Source organism: Oncorhynchus mykiss, chromosome 8 (assembly GCF_013265735.2).
Source record: "Oncorhynchus mykiss isolate Arlee chromosome 8, USDA_OmykA_1.1, whole genome shotgun sequence".
Taxonomy (NCBI): Eukaryota; Metazoa; Chordata; class Actinopteri; order Salmoniformes; family Salmonidae; genus Oncorhynchus; species Oncorhynchus mykiss.
The window spans coordinates 26,982,686-26,998,735 of record NC_048572.1 but is presented as its reverse complement, the minus strand read 5'-3'; the positions used below and the strand labels follow the sequence as shown (position 1 = coordinate 26,998,735).

Genomic DNA, 16,050 nt, shown 5'->3' with positions numbered 1-16,050 from the left:
GTGACTATGCCAGCTATGGAAGAACTGACATCTTTAGCTCCCAGAAATTGTGTACAGATCCTTGCAACATGGGGCAGTGCATTAGTATGCTGAAACATGGGGTGATGGAAGCAGATGAATGGCATGACAATGGGCCTCAGGATCTCGTCACGGTCTCTCTGTGCATTCAAATTGCCATCGATAAATTGCTATTGTGTTCGTTGTATGCCTGCCCATACCATAACCCTACCACCACCACGGGGCACTCTGTTCACAATGTTGACATAAGCAAACCGCTAACCCACACAACGCCATGCACGTGGTCTGCGGTTGTGAGGCCGTTCGGACGGATTGTCAAATTCTCTAAAATGACATAGGAGGCAGCTTATGGTGGAGAAATGATCATTAAATTCTCTGGCAACAGCTCTGGTGGACATTCCTGCATTCAGCATGTCAATTGCACGCACCCTCAACTTGAGACATCTGATATTTTGTTGTGTGACAAAACTTCACATTGTAGAGTGACCTTTTATTGTCCCCAGCACAAGGTGCACCTGTGTAATGAGCGTGCTGTTTAATCAGATTCTTGATATGCCACACCTGTCAGGTGGATGGATTATCTTGGCGAAGGAGAAATGCTCAACAGGGATGTAAACAAATCTGTGCACAATTTGAGGGAAATAAGCTTTTTGTGCATATGGAAAATGTATGGGATATTTTATTTCAGCACATGGGACTAATACTTTACATTATGTTTTTATATTTTCTGGAAAGCAGTGCTGTAACTCTGCCACTTTCCACCGCAGATGGGAAGGGCGACATAGGCGGATGCAGTGGATTGAGTTCAGCCCTTGCAAAAGTGCTATTGCAAGCAAACCATGGGACCACAAAAAAAAGGAAACTGACTACACCATTTGTCATGCGGGGAATTGTTTTTATTGTGCACATTTACAGGACAGGATGTGTAAGTACTGCATCCTTAACGCTTACAGAACCCCCACGAGTCAATGAGTCTTCATACAGCAGACAGTCAAACATACTCATCTCAGTATTTACAGAGATTATTAGGGTAAAGCTCTTTTCCGGCCTTGCCGGGCAAGGTACAAATCTCATCTCACAGAACTGGAAACAAGGTCAGGCAGGGAAAGTAGGGGTAATACAACAAAAGAATACCTTAGTGTTATGTAAATGTCATTCTGCTTGAATGGCCACACCCATCAGATTTGTAAGAGCGTGGGTTTGATCAAGTGCTCAATTATAACACTTTCACACGCGCCTGAAGTGAAGTGGTGAGGACCCCCCCTGATCATGACTCTATGGTGAGTGAGGCCTGACGTATCTCACACACACACACACACACACGTTTGCCCGAAGGAGAGCTCCTTCACTGCACGAAAGCAAACGCATAGGACACTGCATCCCTGTTCATCACATACGCCACTTTCTATCTCAAATCTCAATCTATATTGGCAACGGTTGGACACATCTCTTTGGAGGAGCTGACAAGTTGAGTGAAGCTTTAAAAGTTTTTGTAAAATAAAGTGTGTTTTTGCTGATAACTTCTATGACTAAAGCAGGGCACTTAACGTGACAAATTTTAAATAGTTAAAAAGGGTATGTTATGATAGCATGGCCCTGACGGCGCAAGAAAATTAGGGGATGAGTACTTTATTCCGTGAGAAGATAAAAAAAAAAAGTTTTATCTTGTTTGGGAAATTTCAATAATCCAATACACTTTACTAACGAAGAGTACTTTACCTGGGACTAAAATCCAGGAACATATGTTGAGAAATAGGTTATTTTCCATAAGTTAAAAAAAATAAGGCCTTTTTGTTTTGTCATGTGGAAGGGCAGTGTCAAATCCCTAAATAATCTCTATCATTTGAGAAGGAAAAGAAGCTGATGGAAAAGTAAGTTAGGACAGTTAAAATTCTGGCTTATTTGGAAGCTACTTAGCAAGCGACCTACAGAATTGATATAGGTACTCTTTGTTCATATCGATAGAGGGAAATGTAAAATCCCTGTTATGATTGTACATAACATTCAGAATCTGGCACACCATTGTACAGACCTCAAACTGTCACCCCTCTTCACAGCAAACACAAATTCTTGACCTGTTAAACTCATCATACATAACCTTTCAGTCATGTGCACATTCAGATAGTAGGCCTAGTTGGACAAGGCAGATTGTAACCAAATCCAGCCATGATTTACCATACAGGCTATAAAGCCTTGGCTACAGATGAAACAATTTAGGCATTCAGCTCTTTCTCCCATCATAAACTTGGGATGGGGATAAATAACAGTGACTCCCTTGAAGGGGGAGAATCTGAGATTTCCAACAATGCCAGAAATATTACTGTACTCCTAATATTAAGCAAATGGCATTCATATTTTCCATTTAAAAAACTGCACTCGTATTAGTGGGCCGTGAGAGCAGCAACACAGATGAATAGTAGCACACATGGGAAAATCTTTTCTGATCTGATCAAAGCAAAAATAGCCTACATTGTTTCTAGTTTAGGTTAGTTACAATTGAAGTGTCCTGAGCATCAGTTCAAAAGATACACAAGTGACTGAAGTGACCGCCGGGAGCTGTGAGGGAGAGCCGGGCAGATCAGCTCAATCAGACCCTGCAACTGAAAGACGTTAATTTAGCCAATGAGAGGATTGCATTCAATATTCTGCAAAGGCATGCATGCTTATGATTGGACAAAACAGACTAAAGGGAGCTTCATGTCAAATTGAATGTTCATTAGTCACGTTTTCATCAACTAAAAAGAAAACAAAATGGTTAGTTATTGTTTTTTTCATGGCATCTCACTATCATCATTAGTTTTTGTCAGGAAAAATAGCTGGACTATTATTTTGTCATAGTTATTGACTAAATTAACACTGGTACACATACACCATCCACATGTCACACATACCTATTGTACACATTCAAGCACCCTCTCTCTAGTCCTTAAACCCACACACTTTCCAAACACACAAGGCCCTCTAAACTATTCACACACACACAGAAACCACAAAACACACGCACACATTACCCTCTCCAAACACACACACATCAACCGTCAGAGGTAAGCACTTGATTCTCCACTGAGCCTTGTGCTCCAGCTTTTCTCTCTCACACACACACACACACACACACGGATTTAAATAAAGCTGAAAGGAGATAGTGAGAGAGCAGAGTGGGGTTTGGTCAACCGAAAAGGGGTAGCAGAGGGATCCTGTCTTTTCTGGGGTCTGTGTGTGTGTGTGTGTGTGTGTGTGTGTGTGTGTCAGTGTTGAACACTGTCCGGTGTCCCATAGCCAGGGTTACAGGGAGGAGGGGGAAACTGTGGCAGTAGGGGAGCACCAGGCCTCCCCACTCCGCCAGTCTTCGGCCACGCCTGCCTGTAGTCCAGTTTTTCACCCAAGGAAGAGGCAGAGGGGTTAAGCCAGGGAGCGCTGACGAGGTTTTATCCTGGGGTAGAGCTGCAAGGAAGAGAAAAGGTAGAGAGAGAGCGGTAGAGAGACAGATTGGTTATACATCAGAGAGGGCCAGTACTGCCAAACACAGTCACAATGGAGTTGGAAACTGGGAACAATGCATGGGCCCAGGGGTAAGCAGTGAGCAGGCATCATCCCAACAGGTGTGTGTGAGAATGTGTGCGTTTGACAGGCCTCACCCCCAGCAGGTTGCGGGGTACATAACCCTCCCTGTGGTCCAGGCGGCCCCACCACCACTCGGTCTCACTGTCGTCTTGCCGCCGCAGGATGGTAATGGCGTCGCCCTCGCCGAAAGAAAGCTCATCTGGGCTCTGGGCCTCGTACTCCCACAGCGCATACACCGCCCCTTTGTTCATCACGCCCAGCTTTTCCTGGACACCTGGTAGAACACACACAGGTACTATAGTTATCCTTACCGTAAAACTTCAGTTAAACACTGCCTGTCTCTTAATAACCAGGCAACGGTCATCTAATTAACTGCTTCAAATAAACGGCAGGTCTAAATTAATTGTTCACGAGGTTAACATGAATTACCCTGAATTGGTAATGTTACAAGGTTTAATGTTTGATTTGTTACATTAAATAACTCCGTAATGACTTGAAAAAATTGCAATCTGTTTTTATTGGCAGAAAGAAACTGCTAGACCTCAGCTATTAGCTTTGGGAGAAGACACCAACAAATCTGCCAAAAATTAACAGTCAGAGGAGAAAAAAATAGTCTGTCATGGAAACTTTTATTTACATTTTTTAATAGACACATTGGTGGCTAACAGCTGAGAACGGTTAGCGAAGTGGCAAACACAAAAAGTCAACTTCGGGAGTAAAAACTCTTAATCTGCTGATCGCCCTCTAGTGGCAATAGTAAGAACTGCTGAAAATGCAGAGTCGAGATACATTTTTCTGTCAAGGAAACAAAAAAATGGAGGCATACTAAGACAATAAATGTGACAAGTGTGTAAATAACACAGTGCAGGAAAAAATGTATTGAATGTATTGTAATGTTTTTAAAATTGTTTAACTGCCTTCATTTTAGCATAGGGGAGGACCATCTTCAGTGAATTTCATAAAAAAAATGTTTAGATAAAACTATACAAAATATAAATCACTATTTTGCAAAATGTCTACAGTAGCCTTAACAGCACTCTGGAGGACAGCTACATTCCATCCTCCTCCGAGTACATTGACTTCAATACAAAACGTAGGAGGCTCATTGTTCTCACCCACTTCCATAGTCTTACACAGCAATTATGACAACTTGCAGAGGACATCCTCCAACCTATCAGAGCTTTTGCAGCATGAACTGACATGTAGTCCACCCAATCAAAGGATCAGAAAATTAATCTAGTACTGAAAGCATAAGCTACCGCTAGCTAGCACTGTAGTGCATAAAATGTGGTGAGTAGTTTACTCAGAGAAAGACAATAGTTGAACAGTTTTGAACAATTTAATTTCTTCGTAAAAGGAGAAGCAAGAGAGAAAGATGACATTTTCTCACTTTCAGTTAGCTAGCAAATACGGCCTGCTAGTTTAGCCTACTGAAACACACAGCATCCCTCTGTTTGAGCAATGTTAGCTAGCTGGCTATGACTATCCAACACTGGAACTCTTCCAAGTTAAGGTAAGCTTTTGGTTTTACTAATTTATTGCCACGTTGCCCGCCGGTGTAACTGCTTACTGACTGTATACTAACGTTACTGCATAACTTAGCGGGTTTCCTAAGGCATTAGTTCTATTAGCTATGCTGACTGACGTTACTTTAGCTAATATGGTGACAACGATGTAGGCTGTGTATAGCGGTTCTCTTGGAAAGTTTTTTTCCCCCCACATACAGCTGATGTTTTGTGCTTTGAAATCTACTAGTGAAGGGAAGAGGTGAAAGGAAGAGAGCGCATAACGTAGATGCGAGAAGGAATACAATGTGGCTGCTAGGAAACTGAACTGTGTTTATGCGTGATCAGGGGTGTATTCATTCTGGCGATTCTATTAAAACGTTTCTGATACAGAAGCAAACGGAACAAAACGGGGATAAACATACCTGAATTTGTCCAATAGAAACTCTCGTTTGCAACTGTTAGACTAATGAATACACCCAATATCAGCTAGATGTAGGCAAGAGTGTGCAAGACAGTATTGAATGTCACTGTCTCTCCATGTGGCACAGTCTGTCACATCAAATTTGTCTCTCGACCTCTGCAACTACGTTGTAAACTTTCATTCATAGGCTAGGTTGTAGCAACCTCATGATGGGTTTGGAAAAAGTATCATGTAGTAGCCTAAACCTATCGTTGTTACATTTAACTGGGTGAATGGAATATGAATGACAGTCATCCAATATGATGTAATAGACCATGCTCAAAATTGTCCTTCCTCATCTGAAACGGCACTGACCGCCACTGAGGCCCACCCATTTGGGAGCCAGGCCCACCTACTGGGGAGCCAGGCCCACCTACTGGGGATCCAGGCCCACCTACTGGGGATCCAGGCCCAGCCAATCAGAATGAGTTTTTCCACATAAAGGGGCTTTATTAAAGCCAGAAATACTCCTCAGCAGCCCCCCTCAGACGATCCCGCAGGTGAAGAAGTCGGATGTGGGGGACTTGGGCTGGTGTGGTGACACGTGGTCTGCGGTTGTGAGGCCAGTAGCAGCAGCATATGTGATGAGTAAAAAAAAAGTACGAAAAGGGGTAATACAGATCGTTAAATAGTTAACCAAATAGCTGCCGGACTAACTATTTAGCAGTCGAGAGCATCCTGTCGGGCTGTATCACCGCCTGGTACGGCAACTGCTCCGCCCACAACCGTAAGGCTCTCCAGAGGGTAGTGAGGTCTGCACAACGCATCACCGGGTGCAAACTACCTGCCCTCCAGGACACCTACACCACCCGATGTCACAGGAAGGCCATGAAGATAATCAAGGACAACAACCACCCGAGCCACTGCCTGTTCACCCCGCTATCATCCAGAAGGCGAGGTCAGTACAGGTGCATCAAAGCTGGGACCGAGAGACTGCAAAACAGCTTCTATCTCAAGGCCATCAGACTGTTAAATAGCCACCACTAACATTGAGTGGCTGCTGCCAACACACTGACTCAACTCCAGCCACTTTAATAATGGGAATTGATGGGAAATGTAAAATATATCACTAGCCACTTTAAACAATGCTACCTAATAATGTTTACATAACCTACATTATTCATCTCATATGTATACACTGTACTCTATATCATCTACTGCATCTTTATGTAATACATGTATCACTAGCCACTTTAACTATGCCACTTTGTTTACATACTCATCTCATATGTATATACTGTACTCAATACCATCTACTGTATCTTGCCTATGCCGCTCTGTACCATCACTCATTCATATATCTTTATGTACATATTCTTTATCCCCTTACACTTGTGTAAGGTAGTACTTTTGGAATTGTTAGCTAGATTACTTGTTGGTTATTACTGCATTGTCGGAACTAGAAGCACAAGCATTTCGCTACACTCGCATTAACATCTGCTAACCATGTCTTTGTGACAAATAAGATTTGATTTGATTTTTATAGCTTGGGGGTTGAAGCTGTTCAGGGTCCTGGGCCCGGTTGCATAAAATACCTTAATTCTTCCCATATAGTTTCTTTAACTTTAAGTAAGTTGCGCAAAACTTCTTAAGGTGAATTTCCCCGTTAAATTAAGTGAAAAAGTTAAGGCTGCCCTTAACTGTTTCATTCAGTATGGTAATCAATGTAAACAACATTTGTGGAGGTGAATGTTGCTTTCATCTGCTCTGGTTACAAAAAGAAAACACCAACCAGCTAGCTACTTAGCTAAACAACAGAAGTTGCACAATCCATGGCTACAAAGTTAGCTGGCTACTTAGCTATAACTGCTCTCTCTGTAAGCTAGTTTGATGAATAAACCAGAAACATGGTTTATTATAACCAGCCAGTGACTTGGTGTATTGATACACCATCCAAAGTGCCATTAACTTCACCATGCTCAAAGGGATATTCAATGTCTGCTTTAAAAAATTTAAAAATCACACATCTACCAACAGGTGCCATTCTTTGCGAGGCATTGGAAAACCTCCCTGGTCTTTGCTTGTAAGCAGGAAATCAAGAGAATAGCGTTATAGTCAGATTTGCCAAATGGTGGGCGAGAGAGAGCTTTGTATGCGTTTCTGTGTGTGGAGTAAAGGTGATCAAGAGTGTTTTAGCCTCTAGTTGCACAGGTGACATGCTGGTAGAAATGAGGTGAGATGAATTTCAGTTAAAATCACCGGCCATTAGGAGCAGCGCCTCAATGAGCATTTTCTTGTTTGCTTATGGCCCTATACAGCTCGCTGAGTGTCGAGTTTTCGTGTCAGCATTGATTTGTGTCAGCATTGATTTGTGGTGGTAAATAGACCGCTATGGAAAACGTGGATGAAAACTCGTGGTAAATAGTACCGTCTATAGTTAATGATGAAGTATTCTAACTCAGGTGAGCAGAACCTTGAGACTTTCATTATATTAGAGATCACGCACCAACTGTTAACAAAGACACACACCTCCCCCCCTCGAGTTTACCCAAAGCTGCTGTTCTGTCCTGCCGATACATAGAAAAACAAGCAAAATGTATATTATCAAATCAAATTTTATTTGTCACATACACAGGGTTAGCAGATGTTAATGCAAGTGTAGAGAAATGCTTGTGCTTCTAGTTCCGACAGCGCAGTAATATCTAACAAGTAATCTAACAATTCCCCAACTACCTAATACACACAAATCTAAAGGGGTGAATGAGAATATGTACATATAAGCATATGGATGAGCGATGGCCAAGTGGCATAAGCAAGGTGCAATAGATGGTATAAAATACAGAATATACATGTGATATGAGTAACGTAAGATATGTAAACATTAGAGTGGAATTGTATAAAGTGACTAGTGATCCATTTATTAAAGTGGCCAGTGATTTGGTCTCAATTTAGGCAGCAGCCTCTCGGAGTTGGTGATTGCTGTTTAGCAGTCTGATGGCCTTGATATAGAAGCTGTTTTTCAGTCTCTAAGTCCCAGCTTTAATGCACCTGTACTGACTTTGCCTTCTGGATGGTTGCATGGTGAACAGGCAGGGGCTCGGGTGGTTAATGTCCTTAATGATCTTTTTGGCCTTCCTGTGACATCGGGTGCTATAAGTGTCATGGAGGGCAGGTAGTTTGCCCCTGGTGATGTGTTGTGCAGACCGCACCGCCCTCTGGAGAGCCTTGCGGTTGAGGACGGTGCAGTTGCCGTACCAGGCTGTCATACAGGGTTTTGGGTGACAAGCCAAATTTCTTCAGCCTCCTGAGGTTGAAGAGGCGCTGTTGTGCCTTCTTCACCACACTGTCTGTGTGGGTGGACCATTTCAGTTTGTCTGCGATGTGTACGTTCTCCACTGCTGTCCCTCCGATGTGGATAGGGGGGTGCTCCCTCTGCTGTATCCTGAAGTCTACGATCATCTCCTTTGTTTTGCTGATGTTGAGTGAGCAGTTGTTTTCCTGACACCACACTCAAATGCCCTCACCTCCTTCCTGTAGGCTGCCTCATCGTTGTTGGTAATCAAGCCCACTACTGTTGTGTCGTCTGCAAACTTGATGATTGAGTTGGAGGCGTGCATGGCCACGCAGTCGTGGGTGAACATGGAGTACAGGAGGGGGCTAAGCACGCACCCTTGTGGGGTCCCAGTGAAGTGGGTCAACGAAGTCGAGATGTTTCCTACCTTCACCACCTGGGGGCTCCAAGAAACGTAGGATATTACAGCTCTCCAGGTCCTATTGATTGGATAGTCTCGAAAGGATCTTGTCCAGTTTGTTCTTGTGATTATACGTTCGCTAATAGAATGGAGGGTAGAGGTGGTTTATTCACTCGCCGATGTATACTGAACAAAAAAAAGACAATATGCAACCATTTCAAATATTTTACTGAGTTAAAGTTCATATAAGGAAATCAGTCAATTGAAATGAATTAATTAGGCTCTAATGTATTGATTTCGCATTACTGGGAATACAGATACGCATCTGTTGGTCACAGATAAAAAAATATATATATACAGTGAGGCAAAAAAGTATTTAGTCAGCCACCAATTGTGCAAGTTCTCCCATTTAAAAAGATGAGGCCTGTAATTTATCATAGGTACACTTCAACTATGACAGACAAAATGAGAAAAAAAAAATCCAGAAAATCACATTGTAGGATTTTTTATTAATTTTTTTGCAAATTATGGTGGAAAATAAGTATTTGGTCACCTACAAACAAGCAAGATTTCTGGCTCTCACAGACCTGTAACTTATTCTTTAAGAGGCTCCTCTGTCCTCCACTCGTTACCTGTATTAATGGCACCTGTTTGAACTTGTTATCAGTATAAAATATACCTGTCCACAACCTCAAATAGTCACACTCCAAACTCCACTATGGCCAAGACCAAAGAGCTGTCAAAGGACACCAGAAACAAAATTGTAGACATGCACCAGGCTGGGAAGACTGAATCTGCAATAGGTAAGCAGCTTGGTTTGAAGAAATCAACCAATTATTAGGAAATGGAAGACATACAAGAACACTGATAATCTCCCTTGATCTGGGGCTCCATGCAAGATCTCACCCCGTGGGGTCAAAATGATCACAAGAACGGTGAGCAAAAATCCCAGAACCACACGGGGGGGACCTAGTGAATGACTGCAGAGAGCTGGGACCAAAGTAACAAAGCCTACCATCAGTAACACACTACGCTGCCAGGGACTCAAATCCTGCAGTGCCAGACGTGTCCCCCTGCTTAAGCCAGTACATGTCCAGGCCTGTCTGAAGTTTGCTAGAGAGCATTTGGATGATCCAGAAGAAGATTGGGAGAATGTCATATGGTCAGATGAAACCAAAATATAACTTTTTGGTAAAAACTCAACTCGTCGTGTTTGGAGGACAAAGAATGCTGAGTTGCATCCAAAGAACACCATACCTACTGTGAAGCATGGGGGTGGAAACATCATGTTTGGGGCTGTTTTTCTGCAAAGGGACCAGGACGACTGATTCGTGTAAAGGAAAGAATGAATGGGGCCATGTATCGTGAGATTTTGAGTGAAAAACCTCCTTCCATCAGCAAGGGCATTGAAGATGAAACGTGGCTGGGTCTTTCAGCATGACAATGATCCCAAACACACCGCCCGGGCACTGAAGGAGTGGCTTCGTAAGAAGCATTTCAAGGTCTTGGAGTGGCCTAGCCAGTCTCCAGATCTCAACCCCATAGAAAATCTTTGGAGGGAGTTGAAAGTACGTGTTGCCCAGCAACAGCCCCAAAACATCACTGCTCTAGATGAGATCTGCATGGAGGAATGGGCCAAAATACCAGCAACAGTGTGTGAAAACCTTGTGAAGACTTTTTTTTTTGAAAACGTTTGACCTCTGTCATTGCCAACAAAGGGTATATAACAAAGTATTGAGATAAACTTTTGTTATTGACCAAATACTTATTTTCCACCATAATTTGCAAATAAATTCATTAAAAATCCTTCAATGTGATATTCTAGATTTTTTCCCCTCATTTTGTCTGTCATAGTTGAAGTGTACCTATGATGAAAATTACAGGCCTCTCATCTTTTTAAGGGGGGGAGAACTTGCACAATTGGTGGCTGACTAAATACTCCCCCCCCCCACTGTATTTAAAAAGGGAGGGGCATCTACAGCATAGAGGTGATCAGGCTGTTGATTGTGGCCTGTGGAATGTTGTCCCACACCTTTTCTATGACTGTGCGAAGTTGCTGGATATTGGCGGGAACTGGAACACGCTGTCGTACATGTCGAACGAGAGCATCCCAAACATGCTCAATGCGTGACATCTCTGGTGAATATGCAAGATATGGAAGAACTGGGACATCTTCAGCTTCCAGGAAATGTGTACAGATCCTTGCGACATGGGGCAGTGCAATATTATGGTGAAACATGAGGTGATGGCGGCAGATGAATGCCACGAAAATGGGCCTCAGGATCTCGTCATGACATCTCTGTGCATTCAAATTGCCATTGATAAAATGCAATTTTGTACATTGTCCGTAACTTATGCCTGCCCATACCATAGCCCCACTGCCACCCCGGGGCACTCTGTTCACAACACTGACATCTGCAATCTACTAGCCCACAAGACACCATACATGTGCGCATGCAATTGCACACTCCCTCAACTTGAGACATCTGTGGCATTGTGTTGTGTAACAAAATTGCACATTTTAGAGTGGCCTTTTATTGTCCCCAGCACAAGATGCACCTGTGTAATGATCATGCTCTTTAATCAGCTTCTTTATATGCCATGGATAAACTTTGCAAAGGAAAAAAGCTCACTAACAGAGCTGTAAACAAATTTGCGCCCAAAATTTGAGAGAAATGCGCTTTGTGTGTATGGAAAATTTCTGGGATCTTTTATTTCAGCTCAAGAAACATGGGACCGACACTTTACATTCTGCGTTTATATTTTTGTTCAGTGTAGTTTTGTCAGGGTGCCCGCATTTCCGCCTCACTTACGCTGTCTCTTTCTTCTCAGGGTCTCAGTAATTAGAGCCTGGTTTGGGGTAAGCATTATGTCCTGCGCCACCGACTCATTGAAGTAGAACTCTTCATCCAAATCGAGGTTAGTGATGGCTATTCTGATGTTTAAATGCTCTTTTCGGTCTTAGGAAACGAGGGCAGAAACAGCTACAAAAAAAAGTTACGATCAGCGCGAAAACCCCCAAAATAGCAGAATTGGTCAGGAAGCTATCCAATCCAGCGACATTCTAATTTGTTTCACGCTGTTGGAGAGCATGGTAGCCAGGGCACCAAAACAGAAGAGAAGTTGAACCTCCTCTTCAACACTCTTAGTTGTGGAAATTGCCCCACTATGCTGTTTACTTTCTGCATCTACATCATATTGCTGAGTCTACCTTTAAGAATATATATATATATACACAACAAATATATTCTAGTTGTCTAGTCGCCCTATGGGCCCTGCTCAAAAGTAGTGCACTAGATAGGGAATAGGGTACCATTTTGGATGCAGTGGGAGACCCGGTCAATGTAATTCCCTGCAACAATGAACCTCCAGTATTCTCACCGTACAGAAACTGAGAGCACTGGATGTAGCCCTCCTCCATCTCTTCACACTTGTCTGCCGCCGTCTCCACGTCGCTGATGGTGCTGGCGAAGATAGCCGCCCCTGACTCCACCAGCAACTTGCACAGGTGAACGCTGTTACAGGAGGCTGCACAGTGCAGGGGTGTCCTGTAGAGAGAGACACACACAAAATGGAGGGGTTACAATAGTTCCAAGGAGACCAATCACCTCTAGGGAAGTTAATCATAGGCAATAAAAAACACAACCGTGACTAAGGCTTCTTCAGAATTTGAGCTTTTGTCTGTATGTATATTGTGTATGCTACAAAATGAAGGACATTGTATGCTGTCTCATTGAGGACATTCATGCGTTTATCTATTCTGCAGTGACAATGTATGAAAAGAGCTGTGCTCTGGTAATAAATAGGGGGTTCCTTGGTGCAGGTGAGTGGATGAATTGTTTATGTAAATACAACACTATGAAAGCAAGTATGTCACAAAAAGCAAAATCTCGACATAACTGAAGCCTTGTTTTTGGAGTCATGAATAAAGTGGCTAAAATGACTGAAGCTAAACAGATGCAAATAAGGGAATTCTGTCTTAACCTGAGATTGCAGAGCGCCAAATTCAAATACAGAAATACTCCATAAAAATTCAGAAAAGATACAACTATTTTACATAGGTTTAAAGATGAACTTCTTTTGAATCCAAGCACGGTGTCAGATTTTTAAAATGCTTTACGGCGAAAGCATACCTTACAATTATTTGAGAACATAGCCCAGCAGACAAATCATTACAAACAGTAACCAGCCAAGTAGAAGAGTTACACAAGTCAGAAATAGAGATGAATGAAATGAAATGAAATGAAATGAATCCCTTACCTTTGATGATCTTCATATGTTTGCACTCAGAAGACATTCATTTATTCAATAAATGTTCCTTTTGTTCGATAAAGTCTCTCTTTATATCGGAAAACCATGAAAAAGCTCTGTGACACGGTAGTGTCCACTCATTCAGACTGCTCTTACTCCCTCATTTTTCAGAATACAAACCTGATACAATTTCTAAAGACTGTTGACATCTAGTGGAAGGCATTGGAACTGCAATTTGAGTCCAAAGTCAATGGATACTGTAATGGCATTTAATAGAAAGAAAATATATATCCTACTTCCTGAATGGATTTTTCTCGGGTTTTCGCCTGCAAAATCAGTTCTGTTATACTCACAGACATTATTTTAACAGTTTTGGAAACTTTCTTTTATCCAAATCCTATCTTCTGGGCCTGAGTAGAAGGCAGTTTAATTTGGGCATGCTTTTCATCCAAAATTCCAAATGCTGCCCCCTAACCTAGAGAAGTTAAAGGGATAGTTCACTCAAACTCTATTGTAGTATTATGTAAATTTGTTCACTGTGTTAATACAATCCTCAAAAAGTGTCCATGTCAGCAGTCAAGTTTTTCAAGTACTGCACTTTCAGTATAGAAGAAAAACGGTGACGCATGAGCGACCTCTTTAAGGTCCCTTGTGTGCAGGTGGTGTGTGGCTGCTCACCAGCCGTCGCTGTCGGCAGCGTTGACGTTTACTCCGAAGTCGAGCAGGAACTTGACAATGTGGTGGTGTCCGGCGCACACTGCGTTGTGTAGCGGGGTTATGCCCTCGTCGTTGGCCGTGCTGGGGTTCTTCACCTGGGGAAGAACACAGGGGTCAGCTGGTCCCAATTTGATCCCCACACAGAAGTGGACTGAGTTCCATTTCTTTTCTAAGATCATTTCTAAGAGTTCAGAAGTCGAGTGACACGCCAAGATCAACCACAAACACACCGCAATTAAATTATGACAGGTTTACTAGCCCACACACACACACACACAGTATGAAAATGTATGCACTCACTACTGTAAGTTGCTCTGGATAAGAGCGTCTGCTAAATTACTCAAATAAACTAATTGTGTATGCGAACGACAGAGTCAGACCTCGTAGATAATCCTCTGCACCAGGTCAAACTCGCCCTCCAGTGAGGCATCCAGCAGCAGCGCCAGGGGGTTGAACTTCACCCTCAGGCCGTGACCCGTCCGCTCCGAGTTGGGCTTCTTCAGGTTAGTTCGCTTCTCCTGTAGGGGAAGGATGGGAAGAGACCGTTAGTAAAGAGTATGTGCAAACACAGACAGACATGCGTATGTATGTCACAGGTGGGTCTGAACCCCATGCTCCGGAAACCAACATCTTAACCAAGAGTCCAACTCACCGCTGCTACATGAACATGCATACTGTCGCTGTGTGTGTGTTTTGTGAAAGCCTCACCACTTGCTGTGAGGGGGTGGTGGCAACCTCCTCTGGAGAGCTGACCTCAGGCACAGGGCTAGGCAGGGTGGCCACCGAGACTCCCCCTAGGTTATTGTTGTTGGTATCCTCCGAGGCCTCCGGGGCAGGGGGGCTGATCACCTCGGGGGCCGGTGGTGGGGGCAGCAGCTTGTTGTCATTGGCGTCAGGCGGCGGCAGGGGCTCTGAGGACGACCCCTCTGCCACGGCTGGTGGTGGGGGAGGGAGTGAGTCCTCACATGGCGGGTTCCCGTTGTCGGCGTCTGCCAACAAGTCACCGGGGTAGTCGGGTGGGTTGGCGGGCTGGTAAAATGGCGTGCTGCCCGCCCTGACTCCCCCTGCTCCAGCGCCACCACCCTCCATGCCGCCAGCCAGGGTATTGAAGCGCTGGTAGAGCAGCTTCTGGATGTTGGGCCCGGCTGGCCCCTCTGGCTCAGTGATGGAGCTTCGCTTCTTGAGGGGCCGCGGGGCGTTCGCCAGCTTCTTGCGAAGCATTTCCAGGTCGGCGTCGCTTTGGTAGCGAAGGGGTGAGTGAGCCATAGGGGTGAGCTTGGTGGGGCTGAGGGGCCGCGGGATATTCTCCACATTGGGCGGGGGGGTATCCGGGGCCCCGTCTACGTCAGGGCCCTCTCTGTCCCCAGTGTCCTCACCGGCCGGCCCCTGGAGCCCGGGGAAGGGCCCCCCTGTCAGCATAAAGGGCAGGGGGGAGGGCGGCGTGGAGCCGGAGGGGAGAACGGGCTTCCCGTACACTGGACACACACACACACGAGGGAAAAAAAACAAACAATGATGTACTTCCCTGGAAAATACAAATAACGTACTTGCTCGCCGACTCGCTTTCATAAATTAACGATAAGGAATTACTGGATACTCAAACCTCAACAGTTAATGCATTAATAATCAAAAGCAAGAATATTCACAGCACTGCTCTTTATCAGTCAATAGCAAAATATTTAAACAGACTTCAGTCTCCTTTGATTTTGAGTTAAGCCCCTGCACCCATTCCCTGTCCCTCCTTGATTTTACCCAGACACCAACCTGATCCAATAATTCCAAAACACACCTTTCTTTCCTGTCAATGATCTGCAAGTGATTGGGTAAGTTAAAGGATGGTGTTCACCATATTGCTTTCACTTAACCAACCTTAAAGAAATCAGTTCCTCTAGGAAGAAAAAAT

General features: G+C 43.9%; 1 protein-coding gene across 5 annotated transcripts in view; it reads right to left on the bottom strand.

Moving 5' to 3' along the window:
* Positions 1-892: 892 nt before the first annotated feature.
* Positions 893-16,050, bottom strand: part of ppp1r13bb (protein phosphatase 1, regulatory subunit 13Bb) — an 81,175-nt gene continuing 66,017 nt past the window's right edge. For all 5 annotated transcript variants that reach the window (XM_021612188.2, XM_021612187.2, XM_036985199.1 and 2 more), the window contains 6 exons: positions 14,856-15,622; positions 14,528-14,665; positions 14,109-14,242; positions 12,561-12,727; positions 3,654-3,853; positions 893-3,459 (listed from right to left, as the gene is read on the bottom strand). In XM_021612188.2, coding sequence (XP_021467863.1) covers positions 3,418-3,459; positions 3,654-3,853; positions 12,561-12,727; positions 14,109-14,242; positions 14,528-14,665; positions 14,856-15,622 — 1,448 coding nt within the window. In that variant the 3' untranslated portion in view covers positions 893-3,417. The remainder of the gene's footprint in view (positions 3,460-3,653; positions 3,854-12,560; positions 12,728-14,108; positions 14,243-14,527; positions 14,666-14,855; positions 15,623-16,050) is intronic.